At 44.7% G+C, this 21,431-nt stretch overlaps 1 protein-coding gene across 2 annotated transcripts in view; it reads left to right on the forward strand.

Moving 5' to 3' along the window:
• POLN (DNA polymerase nu) overlaps positions 1-21,431 on the forward strand; it is a 156,696-nt gene that overhangs the window by 50,085 nt on the left and 85,180 nt on the right. The window contains exons 7-12 of one of the 2 annotated variants that reach the window (XM_050792314.1): positions 3,398-3,555; positions 6,402-6,470; positions 7,997-8,057; positions 8,726-8,790; positions 15,267-15,350; positions 15,671-15,766. In XM_050792314.1, coding sequence (XP_050648271.1) covers positions 3,398-3,555; positions 6,402-6,470; positions 7,997-8,057; positions 8,726-8,790; positions 15,267-15,350; positions 15,671-15,766 — 533 coding nt within the window. The remainder of the gene's footprint in view (positions 1-3,397; positions 3,556-6,401; positions 6,471-7,996; positions 8,058-8,725; positions 8,791-15,266; positions 15,351-15,670; positions 15,767-21,431) is intronic. The other variant, XM_050792313.1, reaches the window with a different exon arrangement.

Consider the following 21,431-nt stretch of genomic DNA (forward strand, 5'->3'; position numbering starts at 1 on the left):
ACAGTTCTGGAGGCTGGAAGTCCAAATTAAGGTGTTGACAGTTCCTTCTGGAGTCTCTGAGGGAAAATCCATTCTGTGACTCTTCCCTAGCTTCTAGTGGTGGCTGGAAGTCCTTTTCACTCCTTGACTTGTAGATACATCCCTCCAGTCTCTGCTTCCATCCTCATGTGGCCTTTTCCCTCTGTGTGTCTCTATATGTCACCTTCTTTTCTGTCTCTCATAAGGACACCCATCATTACATTTAGGGCTCACCCTAACTTAAGATGATCTCATCTCAAGATTCCTACCATAATTATATCTGCAAAGGCCCTTATTTCAAATAAGTTCTCATTCTGAGATTCTGGGTGGAGTTATCTTTTGAGGACCACAATTCAACCCGCTGTTGGTGTCTAACACCATTCTTAGTACTTTTGTTGAAAATCAATCAACCACTGATGTATGGGTTTATTTCTAGACTCTCAATTCTGCTCCACTGATCTGTAGGTCTATTCTGTGTCAATACTATACTGTATTGATTATGTATACGTCTTTATGTAGTTTAAAGTTATTATTATTATTTTTTTGAGATGGAATCTCGCTCTGTCACCCAGGCTGGAGTGCTGTGGTGCGATCTCAGCTCACTGCAAGCTCTGCCTCCCAGGTTCACACCATTCTCCTGCCTCAGCCTCCTGAGTAGCTGGGACTACAGGCGCACGCTACTACGCCCAGCTAATTTTTTGTATTTTTAGTAGAGACGGGGTTTCACCATTTTAGCCAGGATGGTCTCGATCTCCTGACCTTGTGATCTGCCTCTTCTGATCTCGTGATCCGCCTGCCTTGGCCTCCCAAAGTGCTGGGATTACAAGCATGAGCCACCGCACCCTGCCTAAAGTCATCTTGAATTATAGTGTTTAATGCTGTGTTCGTTTGTTTTTTTCCCTTTGATTTCCTATTTCATATGTTGAATCTTTTTGTCTGTCTTTCATATTTATCTTTTTGTCATATTTATCGTTTTTTTGTCCGGAATCCATTTTCAGTCTCTTCATTTCTTTTTGATTTTTTAAAATTTTATTTTATTTTATTTTTTAGTTCTGGTGGACTTGATTCTTTTTTATTAAAAAAAATTCTCTTTTTTGGCTGGGCACAGTGTCTTACACCTGTAATCCCAGCACTTTGGGAGGCTGAGGTGGGCAGATCAACTGAGGTCAGGAGTTCAAGACAAGCCTGGTCAACATGGTGAAACCCCATCTCTACTAAAAAAACAAAAATTAGCTGGGCGTGGTGGTGGGGGCCTATAATCCCAGCTACTCGGGAGGCTGAGGCAGGAGAATCACTTGAACCTCTGAGGCGGAGGTTGCAGTGAGCCGAGATTGTGCTGTTGCTCTCCAGCTTGGGCAACAGAGCAAGACTCCGTCTCAAAAAAATAAAACAAAACAAACAAAAAAATTCCCTTTTTTAAATCTTTTTTTACTTTAAGTAGTTAGCTATTATGTTTATTTGCGTTTGTGTCTTGCCAGTTTAGTTTTTATTTCTGAATTGTCTTTTTAAAAAATTTTTCTCTCCTGGATTCTGTCATTTTTTTGTATAATTTTTCTTTTTCTCAGTCACCTAATTTCTAAGTATATAATTCGGATTTATTTACTTATTCATAACTTTTACTCTTTCTTAATTTTCTGAACTTGTTTTAAATCTCATTTTGTTAGCATTTCTTTTTCAGCTACTGGCATTTTCTCCCTAGTGTGGGATTTGTCCTGGCAAGCTTCAGTTTGTCAGTTGCAAGAGATTATAGGGACCATTTCCCAGAGCATTCTTATACTGTCAGAGCTTCCCCAAGGATTTTAAAAAATATATGTTGATAACCGTTACTTTTGAAACATTAGAGCATTGAAAAGGGAAGTGGAATGAAACAGTCCTATTGGGTCAGTCTGCATCACCAGACTGTGTTGTAGAAAATCATGTCCTGGGCCAGGTGCGGTGGCTCAAGCCTGTAATCCCAGCACTTTGGGAGGCCGAGACGGGCAGATCACGTGGTCAGGAGATCAAGACCATCCTGGCTAACACGGCAAAACCCCGTCTCTACTAAAAATACAAAAAACTAGCTGGGCGAGGTGGCGGGCGCCTGTAGTCCCAGCTACTCTGGGGGCTGAGGCAGGAGAATGGCGTAAACCCGGGAGGCGGAGCTTGCAGTGAGCTGAGATCCGGCCACTGCACTCCAGCCTGGGTGACAGCAAGACTCTGTCTCAAAAAAAAAAAAGAAAATCATGCCCTGCTGACAGAGGTGGCAGGCAGCCAGAGGACCACTGACTTCTCTAATCCAGAGCTCTAAATGTGCCACTGTAAGAGACTTCCTAGCTATCAAGTGAGAAAGTCATAATACTGGCTGCTTTGGTAAATATAAATCTCTTAGACGGGTATAATTTAAGATGCTGGAACATATAATATTTAATGTGATATGATCTAAGACTATAGTTTTATTTGAAGGCAAACTCATTTTTGTATGGCACAATTCAAAATTTTAAAGTAACTTAAAAAGCAGTCACTTTAGGATTTAGTTTGTCTATTAATTTATACCCGCCCTCCGTCCTTTTATGACTCTCCCTTCATGTCTAAAGTGTTCTGGTATAAACACTTGTTTGTTTAGCAAATATCGTGTTTACTTTTTAGAAAGTGTTTTCTCATGTGTATCTCAGATAATTGCAGTAATCTTTCCCCCCAGTTTTTGGATGAAGAAACTAACACTGAAGGGGCGAGGTGGCCTCCCAGGCTCAGAGGGTGATTCAGAATCTAGACCTGGTGTTCCTTATACAGTACCAAGGCGCTGCACATTAGTTGTCTTGTGGATTTTCCACACTTCAGGGAGAGTGCCAAAGTGTCTTTGCCTTGCACACACTACCTGTTCAACATTCAGCGACGAGGGTGTCGTGTGTGCTCAGGCAACTCCCACCCTTCTTCCTTTTGCTCAAGAGGCTTGGATTCCAGACTCCATGGTGCAAGACAGCCCAGTGAGAGGCTGGAGGAGGGCAGAACTTGGCAGAGAGGATGCCTGAGGGAAAGAGGAGCAAGGAAGAGGGGAGGCAGAAAGCATGGCCCACCACACTGACTTCGACAGCTTTTAACATGTTTTTGAGAGATCCAAATTGCAAGTGAGCTTGGAGTTCCTCTTTTATGGCTACTTGAAATCTGCCTCTTTAATGTGACACCCACAGAGATGGGCCATGTGGGACTTGGGTTCATCGAGGCTGCCTTACCAAAGGTTCTAAATTCTGGAGAATGATGGAGAGTCACTTTGGTCCTTAGCTCTATAATTTGAGAGGATGATAATACTACTATTACTCATTTGAACTTAAGAGCCTTGTCAAAGCAGGAAAAACAATTATTGGTTTTTCCTGGGATGACTGAATGACCTTTTTCTCTTCAGTTGCTGATTTTGTAGGGTTAGATCCCAGAATTGCTGCATGGCTTATAGATCCTAGTGATGCCGTACCCTCTTTTGAAGATTTAGTAGAAAAATACTGTGAAAAATCCATTACGGTTAAAGTGAACAGCACATATGAAAATTCCTCAAGAAATATTGTGGTGAGTTGTTTAAGATAAGGTTTTATCAACTTTAATACATCCTTTTCTTTCCGGAAGCTTTTTCTATTTTTTTGATAGCCTAATAGTAAAAAGAATGTTGTCAACATTCATTTTCACTTATTCAGCACAAATAGTCCTGACCTTGGCGTTTCTGGTGGAGAATGTTGAATAAGGATGGGTGATGTCTGTTCTTCCATGGCACCTGTTCCTAGGAAATCTGTCCATAGTGTGACTCTTCCAGATGACTCTCTGGTGTCAGTGTCCCCTGCTCCATGAACAGAAAGCCACTCGTTGATAAATCCTTAGTGCTGGTGATGTGGCCACAGTGCCAGAGGTCCTGGGATGGCCACTCTTCAGTCTATGTGGAGAGAATGGTCAGAACTGCCCTGGGTCTCAGGCTGGGCACAGCGGCTCATGCCTATAATCACAGCACTTTGGGAGGCCAAGGTGGGCAGATCACTTGAGGACAGGAGTTCAAGACCAACCTAGCTAACCTGCTGAAACCCTGTCTCTACTGAAAATATAAAAATTAGCCAAGCATGGTGGCGGGTGTCTGTAGTTCCAACTACTCGGGAGGCTGAGGCAGGAGAATTGCTTGAACCCGGGAGGCAGAGGTTGCAGTAAGTTGAGATCGTGCCCCTGAAATCCAGCCTGAGTGACAGAGTGAGACTCTGTCTCAAAAAAAAAAAAAAAAAAAAAAGGAACTGTCTTGGGTCTCTCCAGGCCCTCCCCTGATAGAGATTCCCCCTTGTTATCAGGAAGCACCATCTGGAGAAACAAAGGCACTCACAGCTTCTAGAACTGTGCCTAGAACCCAGAGAGAGACTTCTCAGCAGGCCCCAGAGGAGAGGTGTCTAGTGGTGTCAGTGTGGTCACAGTTGGGGCCACTCTGTTCAGGCTTTCTAGTTAGCTGTCAGTGAACAGTTACATGGTAAAATCACTGCTAGAAGAACACACAGGCTACTGAGCTAGCTCCAGCAATCAGAGCAAAGCAAGAGGTGATGTGAGCGTGTGCCATGCGCTGGGCACTGAGCTGGGGGTAAGAGGTGATATGAGCCCGTGCCAGGCACCGGGCACTGAGCTGGGGATATTTGCTTCATGTACTTCATCCTCACAGATCATCTATGATGTGAAGATTTGTACCAATAAGGGTTTGGTGTTATAAGTTGCAGAAATGCACTTTCCCTTAATATAAAAAGAGATTTATCAGAAGGATATAGGGTAGCCAACAGAGTCAGAGGAAAAGCAGTACCAGGCCTTGGGAAGAACAGGAGTCAGGTGGCCCTGGGTCCCAGGGAGCTGGAACCGGTAGGCATGGTGGCAGCACTGAACCATGACCTTTTCTCTTGTCCAAAAGTCAAAGTTTCAGCACTTGGAGAGTGTTTTCTTTCCCTCCTTGTACCATGTGTCTACACCCCACCAAGGAGGCCAGGCATCTTGATTAGTATTCCTACTCAGAATCCATGCTGTCAGGCAGGAAGACTTCTCAAACAGAAGCTGAGATATTAGAAAGAGGAGTAGTCCATCTCAGAATTATCAGTCCCAGTTTACAGATGAGAAAACTGAGGTGTAGAAAGGTTAACGTACATGTACCTTGCCCAGGGTCAAATTGAGGCTCAGGGTTTAACTCATCCACACTCCAGGCAGAAAAGAGACAGCCTCAGATGCAGTTCTATTTATGTCTCATCAGCCAGATATGTGTCTGTAGTTGAGCCATGCGGTGCATGGATGAGGATGGGAGATGGAGGTCCAGCCATTAATCTACATGATCACAGATTACACCCTTCTCTCCAAAGAGGTGGCATGAATTGTTCAGATAAATGGAAGAGAGTTCCAGGTAGAGGGAGCAGCAGGGATATAGTAAGACTCTCAGAGAACATGGTGCCTTTGTGGAGGACAGCAAGGCCGACCTGGGGAGAAGGAGGCATGGCTGTGGGGAGCCAGAGAAAATGTAGGGGCTCCTCATGCAGCTGCGCCATACCAGGGAGCCGGGCCTGTCCTGGGACTAATCAGACTGGGAATCACATGGTCAGCTTTGGGGTGCGGAAGGCTCCTGCAGGCAGCCAGGTAGATTCTCCCAAGTGGCAGTTAAGAACTTGACGTGGAGGGACTCTTCCATAGGATGTTCTCCCGACATTCACAGGAGAGCCACAACCGAGATGACTAGAAAACAGTGCCAGGTGGTGTGTGGCTAGCCACTCGTCCCATGGGATGTTCACTCTAATCTCAGGCCTTTAGCAGAAAACTGAGTCTGAGTGGGCTGGAGTTGGGGGATTTGTTTGACAGAATGGGGTGTTGAAGAAGAGGTCCTGGCGCTCCATGTTAGGGGAAGGATAATTAGACTCTGTATTGAGGGGCACATCTCATCCCATCTCCCTCTTTGTCAGCCAAACACAGACCCTTGTTTGTCATCTCCCAGGGCCTCTGTGTGCATCTCCTGGGCTGAGAATGGAGGGGTAAGTGAGGAGCGTGGCAGCAGCTGTGCGCAGGTACAAGGTGGTAAGGCTGAGAGAATGGAGCTGTGGACTCCAGAGAGGCCAGGTCTGCATTCTCCTCTCCCTACTACCATTTAATCATTGCACCTGAGACATTAGGCTTCTTTGTGTTTCTGTTTCTTAATCTGTAAAATAAGGAAATACCCTAGGTTGGGAGGAAGTGTCCAACTATGGATAGCTTGCACTTGCACAGTAGAAGCACTTTCTACAGACAGGAACTTGTCCAGTTGAGGTGTTTGTTGATACTACCACATACATGACATCTGCCATCGAGTCATGTCAGTTCCAGACCGTAATGAGTACTGCCACCAAGTTTATCTGATTTTTAAAAATACTTTTACTCTTTTAAAGAATCAGAATGTACGTGACAACCTGAAGATACTCTACAGACTTACAATGGACCTTTGCTCTAAACTGAAGGCAAGACATTTTATTGTAATTTCTGGCTGACGGAGACTCACAAGAGATGTCTTTTCATTTGCACCCGCACTCCCAGGGAGCAACCCTGCACTGTGTTTGAATGTGAAGAAAACGCAACCTTGAGTTCTAAGAACAAATTAACCTGTGCATTACTCAGAAAAGGGTAGTCTGCAATGATAAGACCTGAAGTTTTAAAAATGCTTTCTCTAGGTTGAAAACAGTTGTAATATTTTTTAGAGCCTCCTCTTTCAGTGGGATGTTTCCAGTGCCATAGTTAACGTAAAAGCTGAGCATTGATTTTGATTAATAGTGGGATGGACGTAGTTTCACTCAATCAGAGTCTTCCTGGGAAGCAGACAGCCACTGCAATGAACAACCAAGAAGTGTTGAGTGGAGGGACTGTGTCCAGAGGCCAGGGAGGGCAAAGGGAACCAGCCAGAAGGAGAAGCCTCCAGGGACAGGCAGTAGCTCAGCCCGTTTCCCTCCCTTCTGTCCTCAGTGCCCAATCTGAAGGCAGAGGAGTGGCCCGGGTGATGTGACCTGGAGGGGCCTGCCCCGCCTTGTGGGCAAGGGCAGGGCAGAGAATGGGTCTGGAGGAGCAGGAGGGAACATGAGGGCAAGAGTTGGAGGATGGAGCCTGGGACTCTCTCATGGCAGCAGGAAAAATTAAAAAAATGAGACTCATGAAGAGCACCGGAAGGCCCAGATAAATAGAGATTCCGTGCTCTCAGGGGAGGTGGCCTAGAATAAAGATTCTAATGTTCCCCAAATTAATCCATAGTGGCAGTGAAAAATCAATGAGAATTATTGGTAAATTTTGGGAATTCAGTAAGCCTATTCTGAAATTAAAATGGTAGTCTAAAAGTCTACAAATGCTTAAATCAATCTTAAAAATGAAAAAGAGTAAAGAAAATTGAGAATGGGGCTTGGCCTATCAGATATTTCTTTTTATTTCTTTTTTGCCACTTCCAATGTTTGACTTGAACCTATCTATATTTCTAAATATCTCTACCAGATCTTGGTAATAAAATAGCCTACTTAAGGGAAATAAGTTTATTGGGAAGAGCAAGCAAGAGGGGTAGAAGTTGGGTAGGAGACCAGCCATGCTCATGATAGGGGTCTCCTTTATTCTAGCTCAACAAAATTAAGGAGGCTTTTTGGTCAGGCGCAGTGGCTCTTGCCTGTAATCCCAGAACTTTGGGAGGCTGAGAGGGGCAGATCACTTGAGGTCAGGAGTTCACAACCAGCCTGGCCTACATGATGAAACTCTGTCTCTACCAAAAATGTTTAAAAATTAGCCTGGCATGGTGGGGGGTGCCTGTAGTCCCAGCTACTCAGGAGGCTGAGACAGGAGAATCGCTTGAACCCGGGAGGTGGAGGTTGCAGTGAGCCGAGATCGCGCCACTGCACTCCAGCCTGGGCGACAGAGCAAGACGCTGTCTCAAAAAAAAAAATAGGCTTTTCAATAAAATGTAGATACAATAATATTTAAATTGACATTGATATTATTTCTTCCTGTTAAACAGGAGTATGGTTTATGGCAACTATTTTGTACTTTGGAGGTTCCTTTGATACCAATTTTGGCAGGTAAGTCACCATAAAGATGAAGTACAGCCATTTTTCTAGAGGGTTCTTCACACTGTTTGGGATGAATATTTCTCTGTACCTTATTTAGGAGTAGATAGTATATCCCATGGGCACCGGAGAGGTAGCAAGCCTATTACTTTCCCTTTCTGTATGTAGTGAGGGGTTGGACTGCATTCCCCATTGGTGTGGAAAGACTAGAGGTTCTGACATTTTGGTCATATGGGATCCCTGCTGTGCTGCCTGGCCCAGGAGGAGTAGGTTTCTCTAGATATTTTATGTGTTAGTGGTTGTCTCTCATTCTGGTTTGCTGTCCTTATAACCTTGAGAACCTTCCTGCAAGAACCGATGCAGGGCTCTCTTCTGCCTTTGCCTTTGACGCAGGTCCTGATGGGCACCACGTCAGCCAGGGGGCATTCACAGTGTGGGGAGGGCCAGGCTGGCCATTGCGGTCCCCTCGCCCACTCACACCTCAAAGGCCAGCTCTGTCAATGCACCCATTTGCCTGTATGACACAGGGATCCTGACAGATCCTGTGCAGAGGTTGGCATGCAGCAGGTGCTGAGTAAATGGCAGTTGCAGTCATTATTGTCCTCATCAGGGAGTGAAGCATTTTAGCGTTTAGTAAAAAGGATACATTAATGCAAATATGATCTGGTTTTGAATCACAGTGATGGAAAGCCACGCCATTCAGGTGAACAAAGAGGAGATGGAGAAGATATCAGCACTTCTTGGGGTAAGTTATTATTCCAGACGGTGTGTACTGGCCATCTCTTTCCTGCATGAGATAGTTGTTCCCAGTGGCAGGTCTAGAGTAGATTCTCCTTGTCTTCTCTTCCTGGTTTGATGTTGACAGTTCTTCTCCCTCTTTCTGACTCCTGCAGGGGAGAACCAAGCATTGAAAAGACCTAAACAGCATAGTGCATGTGTGTCCGGGGAGTTCTTTAATGGCTCCTCAGGATCCTTCTCAAAAGTTAAGTTTTCTTACAGGGACATTGTCCCCTGTAGTTTGGTGAAGGAATTCTTGGGTTTCTTGAAAAACAAAAATACAGAGATGTGTAAAGATGCATGAAAAAATACATAAAAATGCTCTACTTCAGTTTTCTTAAGAAAACACATGTAGATGGAGAGTGGGAAAATAGACACAGAGGCTGGGAAGGGTGAGCAGCGGGGAGGGCAAAGATGAAGAGAAGCGGGCTGAAGGGTACAAACATAACAGTAAAATAAAAGAAATAAATGCAGTGTTTGATAGCAGCATAGGATAACTGTACTTAACACAAAGGTATTGAAGTCGAATGCTGGGCGCTTTGAATACCCTGACTTCACCACCACATATTATATACACGTAACGCATTTTCTCACATACCACATACATCTGCACAAATTTTTTAAAAAGTCTAAATAAACCACATGCCAGGAGCATCTTTAAAATAAAATGTTTAAGGAAACCCCAATATAACCATCACCTGGCTCAAAGCATAGAATTTCCAGAGCCCTGTGTGCTTTCCCTATGGGAACCCCTTTCCTGCTGCCAAAAGTAACTATAGCCCTGACTTTTGTAGCCTTTTCATTGTTGCTCTTCTTTCTAGCTTTCCCACTTCAAAGCCTAAACAATGTCGGTTAGCTTTGCTTTTGAACTGTAAGTAAACAGTGATTTACATGTAGCCTTTCACCCAGCCTTCTACATCTCAGCTCCACCTGTATTTCTGTGTGTCACGCAGTGCTGTGGAATTTTCTGTTGTGGGCTGTGCTGTGCTTGGTGTCTCTGTCCCACTGCCAATAGGCGTGTGGTTGTTTCCAAGTGGCTGTCATTACAAACCACGCTGTACCTCTGAGGGCATTCCCTGTGCCCGTGGGCACAGCTTTCTGGGGGCTATGAGGTGACTAGTGTGCTGGGACACAGGGAATCTGTTGCTTAGTTTTATTCAGTAATGCCCAATGGCTTCCCAGAGTCTCACCCATGAGAATGCATACGGGATCCCGTTCTTGCACATCCTCACTTCCCCTGGCTACATTTACATTATGGCCATTTTGGTGAGGCTATAATGATATCTCATTATGAGTTTTGTTTCTATTTTCCTGATTACTACTGTCAACCAAGAAGAGGTGAAAGACCAGACTGCAAAGCAGTTAGACAAGGTATTATTGGGGTCTTAGAAATTGCAATTCAGGAGACACAGGTTCAGCTAAAGGCCAATATGCGTTCTCAAGAGAGGAAGGGGAGTCGATATTTTTCAGAGGAAGCTAAGGGTGAATACACAGTTGTTGTGAAAGAATGATCATTGGTGGAGGTGGCTGACTCAGTGCATGAGTCCGTTGAGCTCATTGGTTGTCACTCTTCAGGAGTTGCAGCACTGGCAAAGTCCAGCTGTTTTCCAGGATGTTGTGGTCATTGCAGTTTGGCCCAGTTCAGAGGTTCAAGGCAAGTCCTTGTTTTTTTGTTTTGTTTTGTTTTGTTTTGCAGGGTTGCAGGTCATATAGGTAGTCCTTAGAATGGCCTCCTCACTTCATTTTAGAGCCTTGGACCAGAATGATACCATTTTGCATGTTGCATGTCACATTCCCCACTTTTGCTCAAAATCTGAAATGTGGAATCATCACTGATCAGTTATTGGTTGGTCAGCCACAGATTTGTTATCTCTTTTCCCCAGAACTAGAACTGCCTGTTTAGAGTGTCTTATCTCACAGAGGGGGGTTGTTGAAAGTCAGTGTGCAATATGGCTTCAGAGATGAGTGAACTTTGAGTAACAAGAGAGCCGTTTTAATAAGGAGGCCTGCATTATTATATGGTGATTAGCTGTATATCAGGAGAGCCGCACATTTTATTAACATGTCTAAATGTCATTCCTCAGTCTTCTTTTCTGAAATAGATAATGAGATTTCAGGAACCATGTAGAAGACAATTGTATTTCTTTTGGTAAGAAGCTTTCTTAGCCAGATAAGAAAATTCCAGAGACAGAGTTCCTCCCTGCTCTTGGAGTGGGAAGAACAACAAGATTAGAAGGATCTAGATTCTAAGACATATTCCTGGAGCCTTTCAGTTCTCAAAAGCATTCAGCATGCCAAATCACCATATTTGGAGGATCATCTTCTGCACCTCAACATTCCCTTTTCTGAAGCTCCCATGGAGGCTTCACACGGTAACAGCTACGTTGATGGATGTGTAGAGAAAAATTGATTTACCTGAGGGGCAAAAGGTCCTATTAAACCACTCTCCCATTTCTGGGAACTGGTCAGTTCAATTAAATAGTTGTGTCTTATTTCAGAAGACGGCATTGCGGACAGCCTCACAAATGGAAGAAAAACAAAGGTTAATGTTGGGAACATTCTTTGAAAAGGTTTTCTTGGAGGCCAGGTGCGGTGGCTCCTGCCTGTAATCCCAGCACTTTGGGAGGCCGAGGTGGGTGGATTATCTGAAGTCAGGAGTTTGAGACCAGCCTGACCAACATGGTGAAACCCCATCTCTACTAAAAATACAAAATTAGCCGGGCATGGTGGCGCATGCCTGTAATCCTAGCTACTCAGGAGGCTGAGGCAGGAGAATCGCTTGAACCCAGGAGGCAGAGGTTGCAGTGAGCTGAGATCGTGGCATTGCACTCCAGCCTGGGCAACAAGAGCAAAACTCCATCTCAAAAAAAAAAAAAAAGAAAAAGTTTTGGAGTCCAGAGGACAGTCAGTTGAGGTGCCTATATGTTAGACTTGAACCTGCTCATCACTCTTGGGGATCCATGAGAAAAATAGAAGAACCCCCCCAAAGTCAAGAGTCACACACATATTAAACCAGGTTTTAAATTAGTGGTTCTTCTCCTGAATTAAAGGACTTACATCTCCATGAGACCAAAGTAGAGTGTCTTCTTTTTTTTTGTAAGTTCCGCAGGGAATCCAAAGCAGGCAGTTTGAATGTACAAAGGATGTTAATGTTGTTCAGGTCAGATTTTTGTTGTTTAATTTCATCAAGAGAATTTCTGAGGCTAGCCATGACACTATTATGTGTCTTTTTAAATTTATTTATTTTATTTTATGTATTTATTTATTTTTTGAGACAGAGTGTCACTCTTATCTCCCAAGCTGAAGTACAGTGGCGCAATCTTGGCTCACTGCAACTTCCACCTCCCAGGTTCAAGCAATTCTCCTGCCTCAGCCTCCCAAGTAGCTGGGATTACAGGCATGTGCCACCATACTCGGCTAATTTTGTATTTTTAGTAGAATCAGGGTTTCACCATGTTGGTTGGGCCGGTCTCGAACTGCTGACCTTAAGTGATCCACCCTCCTTAGCCTCCCAAAGTGTTGGGATTACAGGTGTGAGCCACCCTGCATGGCCTTTTTTTTTTTTTTTTTTTTTTTTTTTTTTTTAATTTTTGAGACAGAGTCTCACTCTGTCCGCCCAGGCTGGAGTGCAGTGGCATGATCCTGGCTCACTGCAACCTCTGCCTCCCAATTGAAAGCAATTCTCCTGCCTCAGCCTTCCAAATAGCTGGTATTACAGTTGCCCACCTCCATGCCCGTTAATTTTGTCTTTTTAGTAGAGATAGGGTTTCACCATGTTGGCCAGGCTGGTCTTGAACTCCTAACCTCAAGTGATTTGCCCGCCTTGGCCTCCCAAAGTGCTGGGTTTATAGGTGCGAACCACCGCACCTGGCCTTATTTTTGTTTTTAGAGACAGGGCCTTGCTCTGTCAACCAGGCTGGCGTGCAGTTGCTGCAATCATAGCTCACTGCAGCCTCAGACTCCTGGGCTCAAGCCATCCTCTTGCCTCAACCTCCTGAGTAGCTGGGATTACAGGTACATGCCACCATGCCTGGCTTTTTTTTTTTTTTTTTTTTTTAAGATGAGTATGTTGCCCATCCTGGTCTTGAACACCTGGGCTCAAGTGATCCTCCCGACTCGGCCTCCTAAAGTCCTGGGATTACAGTGTGACCCACGACACTCAGCCTATTATGTGTCTTTCTTAAAAAAAATTGATCCTCCCGTAAGTACAAATAAAACAACTGTTTAGAATGAGAGATATCAAAAATATTTTATGGGAGTTTTTCTAATTTAAAGATCTACTGTTTGGCTACTGATGATTAGAATTTCCAGTGGTATACTTATTCCAGTAGCTACCCAATCCAGTAAGCCGCCTCTTCATGGAAAACCCGGGAGGTAATTTTCCAGGTTTAGAATAAGTTTCTACCATATAAGCAAGAGAGTACAGAGCGTGACAATGGATGGGAAGGGTCGGGGTAGAAGATGCTTCTGGGTTTTTATTTTTTCTTTCCTAGTTTAGAGAGTCTTTGAGCTAATTCGGCATTGTTATCTCTTAGGAACATTAGTTTAGTTCCCTGGATTCTTTTAGATGCCTCAAGATACCAAAGTAAAGTGGCTGTTCCACTCAGGCTGTGTAATCTTTCCTTTTAGCCCTTCTAATTTTCTGTGGAGGAAAACAAATTTTGGGAGATCAAAGATGCCCAGATTGGCCATTGTAATTCCAAATCACTTTCAGTGATGTTGGTTCAATAAATAAATTTATAAGATAAAGAACCGTAATTTTTGTACAGAAAATCAGCAGAAATTCCAGAAGAGGGTGACTCAGCACCTGTACTTTCAGAAGCAGAAGTCACCATGAGTACTCACCAAAAAGGGAAAAGTCCCTCTGTCAACAGCCAGCAGCAAAGGACAGACGCCCAGTAAAGGTCTGAACCTCAACTGAGGTAGGGTGTTCAGGGAAACCAGAGGATTCTCCACCAGGGTCCCAGGCCTTCAGGGAGGTGATAGGGCACAAGGGGTTCCTGCAAGTATCATGCTCAAATCTGTGGCAGTGCCAGAATGCAGAGGAGAGTTGCTTTGTGTCCTACTTCTGACACCATTTAATGTCAACCAAGAAAAGGCAAAAAACCAGACTGAAAAGCAGTAAAACAAGGCATTTATTGGGGTCTTAGGAATTGCAATTTAGGGGACACATTCAGCTAAAGGCCAAATTGTGTTCCAAAGAGAGGAAGGGGAGTCGAGATTTTTCAGAGGAAGCTAAGGGCAAATACACAGTTGTGAAAGAATGATCTTGGTGGAGGTGGCTGGCTCAGTGCATGAGTCCGTTGAGCTCATTGGTTGTCACTCTTCAGGAGTTGCAGCACTGGCAAAATCCAGCTGTTTTCCAGGATGTTGTGGTCATTGCAGTTTGGCCCAGTTCAGAGGTTCAATGCAAGTCCCTGTCTTTTTGGTTTTGTTTTTCAGCGTTAATGGCTCCCTGACTCTACTCTAGAGCTCTGGACCAGAGTGATGTCATTTTGTATGTCACATTTCACACTAGTGGGGTTGATTAGCTTTTCATAAGCATCATTAGCTTTTAGGAATTTCTTTTTGTAAAGGATCTGCTCAAGTCTTTTACCAATTTTTATATTTTTGCTTACTGATGTATAGGATATCCTGATGTATTCTTGATACAAGCCTGTTTCCTATACTTTCTACCTCTGTCTTGTTCTATATGATGTTGGATCCCTTTTTTAGTCTTAATATTGCTGGAGAATTGATTCTTCCCTTCCCATTATTTTTGCTTCTTTAAGTTTGTTTTCTTACCTTTGGGGGAGGATGCTTCTATGAGCCTAGGTATTTCACCATGAGGCAAAATACGTTTATTTTTATTTTTATTTTTATTTTTTTGTAGCAATGAGGTTTCACTATGTTGCCCAGGCTGGTCTCAAACTCCTGGGCTCAAGACACCCACCTGCCTCGGCCTCCCAAAGTGCTGGGATCACAGGTGTGAGCCACTGCGCCTGGCCAAAATATGTATTTTTATGCTTATTTTGATAAATTATAGGTTATTTATTACTCTCTTAAGAGCTTTCTTTGGGAATTTTGTGTGTATGTGTTTGTTTGTTGAGACCGGGTCTCACTGTCACACAGGCTGGAGTGCAGTGGCAGTTATAACTAACTGCAACCTTGAACTCTCGGGTTCATACAGTCCTCCCACCTCAGCCTCCCAAGTAGCTAGGACTACAGGTGTGCACCACTGTGCTCAGCTAATTTTTTTTTAGTGATGGGGCCACACTGTGTTGCCCAGGCTGGTCTCAAACTCCTGGGCTCAAGTGATCCTCCCGCCTCAGCCTCCCAAAGGGCTGGTATTACAGGCGTAAGCCACCATGCCCATCTCGCTGTTGAGAATTGTTTGATGAACAAAAAATAATCTTAAATTGTGAAAGCTATGAATGAGATTAATTGTGTGTATCATATTTTCAGGCTCGTCTCAAGGAATTGGAGCAAGAAGCTCATTTTGTTGCAGGAGAACGGTTTCTTATAATGAGCAGTAACCAGCTTCGAGAGGTAAAGCTGAATTTTGGCTCTTTCATAAAATGTATTTCTTATTCAGGAGTTAAAGAGAGATTTATTTTGAATTTATAAATATTTTATGTCAACTATCCGAAAAGTAAGTTTTTCATGGTCTCTCACAAGTAATGAACACACTGAGATTCATTACTTCAAAGCCTTTAAATCAAAGAAAAGTACTAAGTGAGAATTTAAGCATGTTGTAACGTCTGTTTGGGTGTGTATTCTCTGGCTGGCGGCATGGGCTCTGCTATAGTAATGTTCTGTTTCTTTCAAATGTGAGATTCCCTCACCATGTGTAAATTGCTTTGTTGAAGATCCTCTTTGGCAAGTTAAAGCTGCACCTGCTGAGTCGAAGGAACAGTCTCCCCAGAACGGGGCTGCAGAAATACCCATCCACATCAGAAGCAGTGGTAAGATTTCAGAGTTATCCTTTTCTTTTCAGAATGACAGCATGTCTGCACCACCTGTGTGCTGACCTTTAGACCCACCCGAGACTCTCAGGCCGTCCCCTCATGCTGGCAGCAGTTTCTGCAGAAGAGGGGCTCCCCACACCAAGGTTGCTTTTCTCACTGCGGACCAAGGAGAGAGAGTCAGACAGTGCACTTTTGCAGAAGCAGTTAATTGGCTTGACTTTCTGAAAAGCATAATTTGGTGGAGTTTTGTTCTTAAAACCAACTTCTTGACAATCCAGTCAAAATCTCTTTGCTTCGTGTCCCCAAGAGGAACTAGAAGCAGGTCATCAGTCTTCTCCTTTCCCCAGATTTATTTTAGAGAATTTTACCTACTCCTCTCTTGAGAGGAATCAATTTTTTGAAGACAAGGAGTAGTGAGATTGTGTTGTGTTGGAGTGGGAGAGTATACGTCGATATTCAGAAGCCAGTGAGTACTTTTACTGAAAAGACCCAGAGTGGAGGTCAGTAAATAAGTGAATTAATGTCATTGTGAATATTGGTTATTGTGGTGAGAATCAGCTTTTGAGGCTCCAGTTTGTGCTTTCTGTGCTCTGTCCAGCATTTGACTTTGTAGCAAAGGAAGGTTTCCTTCTAAGATGCCTCCTCTGGTCCTGTTCCCTCTCCAGTACCACATACCTCCGGTCTTCGCCCTGTGAGGGTGTCTTAGAGTACAGGCCCTCATGGAGCCTGAGCTCGCTGACTGTACCTGCACTTGGCCTTTGCTGGTTTAATGGGCAGTTACTGGGTGAATAATGGACTCCTGCAGAGGATGCTCCACTGGAGGGACTCGGAACTGTGCCTTTCCAAATCTTCTTCTTCTTCAAGCCTTCTCCACCTTAGTGAAGGGCCCATCTTCCTTCCAGGTCCTTGGGAGCTAGTGCAGAGTAGTGAGTAAGAACAGGGGCAGTGGGGTGAGCCATCACTGGCCGGCATGGTTTGGACAACATGAAAACATTACTTGTGCCTCAGTTTCCTGATCTATAAAAGAAAGATAATAATAGTACTTTCCCTCCTAGAATCTTGTGAGAATTCAGTGCACGTGCATGTGTGTCCATGTGTCTGTGTGAAACAGCACTTAGGACTGTGCCTGACATAAAAGCTCTCAAAAGACCAGTTAGCATTGGCCATTCCGAGAAAAATCCTGTGAGTCATCCTTGACTTTCCTTCCACCTCCCCCACAGCGAGTGTCACAGTCTCTACCCACAAAATAGGTCCTGAGCGTGCCTCCTTTTCCCCATTCCCCGTCTCCACCATAGACCTTTCTCACTTAGATCCCTCCAACCACTCTTGCCCCTGCTGCTCATCCCTCACACCCAGGCAGAGTGATCCTTTAAAAGCACTGGAAAAGTCACGTTACTGCCCTAGGACTTCCAGTAGCTTCTATTGCACTTACCATCAAATCCGATCTGCAGAGCATATCCCCAGGCCTGTGCTCTGGCTGTGCCTTGCTGGCCCCGCACCTCCTCTCTCTCCACACTCCAGCACTTGCTGAGCTGCCTGCAGCTCTGTGCGCCAGCTCCTCCTCTGTCCCCAGACTCGTGCCACAAATTTTTCCCGCTTGCTTCTGATTGTCAGCTTATACATTGCATTCAGGAGACCTCTGGTCGCCCAGACTACAGTAAGGTCCCCAGTCACAGCTGTTTCTTCACCTTGAGTTATTTTCTGCACACAACTCACCAACTCACCACTACCTAAAATTTATCTTAGGTGTGTGTTTGCTTTTTCCATTAGAATGCACGAATTACATAGTAGTATTGTGAGTAAGTTATACTAGGATTGTTTGTGGAGCTTGTGTAGTATAGGAATGCAGAAAGTAGTTTAAGTTAGAATACCAGCTTTGGGTGTTGGTGGTGGAGTTAGATACTTTCTTTCTGATTGCCCTAGGAAGAGTGTTCGTTTCTGGTTTACAAGGCCAGTGTATTAATTTATACTACAAGGGCAAGTTCATTTGAGTAGGTTGTTTTCGATTAGGGATACTAGTGGTATTAGGATTAGGATTGTGGCGAAGTATATTATGGATGCTATTTGGCCAATAGTGATGAGGGGTTGGGTTACTGGTTCGCTTCCAATTCAGTAAGGGTCAGTAGGATTGTGATTAGGAGTCAGAATAGAAATTGACTAGTGGACGGAATATCATGCTTTGTTGTTTGGATTTGTGAAGCCTGCTAGGATAAAGATTGATAGGAAGAGTGCTAGTACGCCCCCCAGTTTGTTGGGGACAGATCGTAGGATTGTGTATGCGAATAGGAAGTACCATTCTGGTTTGATATGTGGGGGAGTATTTAGTGGGTCGGCTGGAATGTAGTTGTCTGGGTCGTTTAGGAGGTTAGGTGAGAGTAGTGTTAGTGTCGCTAGAACAAAGAGGAGGAGGATTAGACCTAGGGCGTCTTTGATTGTATAGTAGGGGTGGAAGGCGATTTTGTCCGAGTTGGAGGAAATTCCGCAGGGGTTGTTTGATCCTGTTTCGTGTAGAAATAGTAAGTGTACGGTTGTAAGGGCGACGATGATAAAGGGTAGGATAAAGTGTAAGGTGAAGAATCGTGTAAGAGTGGGGCTATCAATGGCGTATCCTCCTCAGATTCATTGGACGAGGTTAGTTCCGATGTATGGGATTGCTGATAGTAAGTTTGTGATTACTGTTGCTCCCCAGAATGATATTTGGCCCCATGGGAGGACATAGCCCATGAAAGCTGTTGTTATGGTTAGGAGAAGGAGTATAATGCCAATGTTTCAGGTTTCTGATCAAAGACTTCAGTTTGTCCCCAGAACCAAACCAGCCCCTGGTGTTGAACTCAGCATCTGTGGTGTGTTCATGGAGTGCTGGGTCAGCAGGTGGTTCCTGGAAGCAGCATCTGTCTTGCTGCAGAGACTAAGGCTTGGGTCTCAACACCACACAGTGGACATGGGTAACATGCCCCAGAGCTCCAGCAGGGGGCGCTGCCTGGGCAAGCCGCTCATCCCGCACTGGCACCTGAGCTCACCTCTGTCCTGGCACCAGCTGGCACTGTCGCACTTCCCTTTGCAGCTCCCTTCCCTCTCCAGACAACCAGCAATGCAAGAAAGGAGGCATCACTGTCTTCTGGTGATGTGCTCTCATGTTAAGGCAACAGCTTTCATGAGGAGCTCATTTTTCTCCCATAAAGACATAATGAGCATAAGTCATATTAGCCTCACTCTTTTATTTAACTGAATAAGTCAAGTTGTTCATTCATGCATATGAAAAGATTGGCTTATGCCATGTACATGGACAAATTCAAGATTCAGATTTCTTCTCATGACTTCTCTCCATCCTCCCTGCCCCCTTCCCAGAGGCCTTGGTGAGCGTTGTGGCTCCTCTCACCCCAGCGCCTGTCCCCAACCTGCCCTTTTCCTCCACGAATCCATGTTTGATGTCGGGGAAACCAGCTGATGGTATCCCCTGCGTCACACACAGATTTGCTGCTGCTCAGCTCCCCCAACTAGATGTAACCCAAAGAGTGCACAACTTTTTTTTTGTTGCTGGGATGTTCCCAGTGCTTAGTACAATGCCTGGGGCATAGTGGATGCTCAGGAAGTCACTAATGAACCCTTCAAGTTTTGAGATGTGCCATTTTTTTCTCATCGTTTAACTCTACATATTTTCTTTATAATTCTTTCACCATTGAGTTGTTTGGAAGTGTGTCTTAACATTTCCAAATGTGTGTGGGGTTCCCAGATAGTTTTTGTTATTGATTTCTATTTTTTTTTTTTTTTTTTTTTGAGACAGAGTCTCGCTCAGGCTGGAGTGCAGTGGTGTGATCTCAGCTCACTGCAGCCTCCCCCTTCCAGGTTCAAGCGATGCTTCTGCTTCAGTCTCCTGAGTAGCTGGGACTACATGCACCTGCCACCACACCTGGCTAATTTTTGTATTTTCAGTAGAGACGGGGTTTCACCATGTTGGCCAGGCTGGTCTCAAACTGCTGACCTCAGGTGAGCTGCCCACCTTGGCCTCCCAGAGTACTGGGATTACAGGCATGAGCCACCGTGCCCAGCCTTGATTTCTGAATTAAATGAAGTGTGGTACGAGAACACGATCTATGCAATGTCAGTTCTTTGACACTCACCTCAGGGTTCTCAGATGCTCCACATGGGCTGAAGAACACACGTACCCTTGTACCTGTACAGTGTAGTTTAGAGTCCTGTGGTGCCTAGCTGGTCTGCTCACTCCTGCTGGGGTATAGTGGGAATTCCCTCCCCTCAGTAGGCACGTGACGAGCGGGGAACAAAGGTCCCTCCCTAACGAACTGAAGGAAGCTTTGATGGTTTTTTTTTTTTTTCTCTGCAATGAAGTCACATGTTCTCAGAACATCACAGGGAGTTCAAACTCTGGGAAAGTGGTCCAGCTTTGGGATCAGGATTCCTGGACCAGTCACTCATCATTTCCAGGAGTTGCTTTTGACACCCCTTGACTAACTGAAGTGATGGAGTCTCCAGGTCATGTGTGTGCACTGACCCCATTGCTGGGCATCCAGTATGTGGGATACAGCCATGAGCAGGACAGATGCCCTTTCTGTTTTAGTCAGCAAACACTCTTGTGGCCCTGGCTCTGTGTTAGACACTGTTGACGGTTTAGTGGGGAAAAGGTCTTTATCATCATGGAATATCTATTCCAGTGAGGAACTACAGCAGGGTTCTCTAGAGAAACAGAGCCAGTAGGACATATGCAGATATAGATACAGATAATAGGTATATGAGAAGGGATTTGTTAGGGACATTGGTTCATGCAGTTGGGGGTGCTGTGAAGTCCCACGATAGGCTGTCTGCAAGCTGGAGACCCAGGAAAGCTGATAGTGTGGCTCAGTCCAAGCCCGAAAGCCTTGGGACAGGGAAGTTGATGGTGTAACTCAGTCCAAGGCTGAAGGTCCAAGAGCCTGGAGTGTCACCAGTGTGTGTACTAGAGTCCAAACACTGGAGAGTCTGGAGTTCTGATGTCCAAAGATAGGAGAAGCGTGTCCCAGATGCCAGCAGAGTGAGTGAATCCACCTTTCCTCTGTTTTTTATTCTAACTGGGCCCTTAGTTGATTGGATATTCCCTGCCCGCATCAATGCAGATCTTCCCTGTTCAGTCCACCAACTCACATGCCAGCCTCCTCTGGAAACACTCACATAGAAAATAATGCTTTACCAGCTGTCTGGTTGTCTTATAACCCAGTCAAGTTGACACCTAAAATTAGATATTACAAGAACCATCCAGCAGGATAAGAGCCATTAAGGTAATAACAGGGAGAGCGACACACTCCAGACCGAGTGGTCCAGAGAGAACCCTAAGGAATTGTGTGTAAGCTGAAGCTCGAAGATGAGGAAGTGCCTATGCAAAGGATAAGAACAAGGCCTTGCAATGGGAAAAGGCTCAGGCTGCTCAGGGGCTGAGGCTGGAGCCTTGTGACTGAGAAGAATGGGAGGGATGGGGTTGAGGGTGAACAAGGACCCAATTCTGCTGTGCTTTGCAGGCTATGGGGAGGAATGTAGATTTTTAGAAAAATGGATAGCCTTGGAATTGTTTAAGTAAGGGAGCAACTATGATCTAGATTTTTAAAAAATAGACTTTAATGGCCAGGTACGGTGGCTCACGCCTGTAATCCCAGCACTTTGGGAGGCCGAGGCA

Source organism: Macaca thibetana, chromosome 5 (assembly GCF_024542745.1).
Source record: "Macaca thibetana thibetana isolate TM-01 chromosome 5, ASM2454274v1, whole genome shotgun sequence".
Taxonomy (NCBI): Eukaryota; Metazoa; Chordata; class Mammalia; order Primates; family Cercopithecidae; genus Macaca; species Macaca thibetana.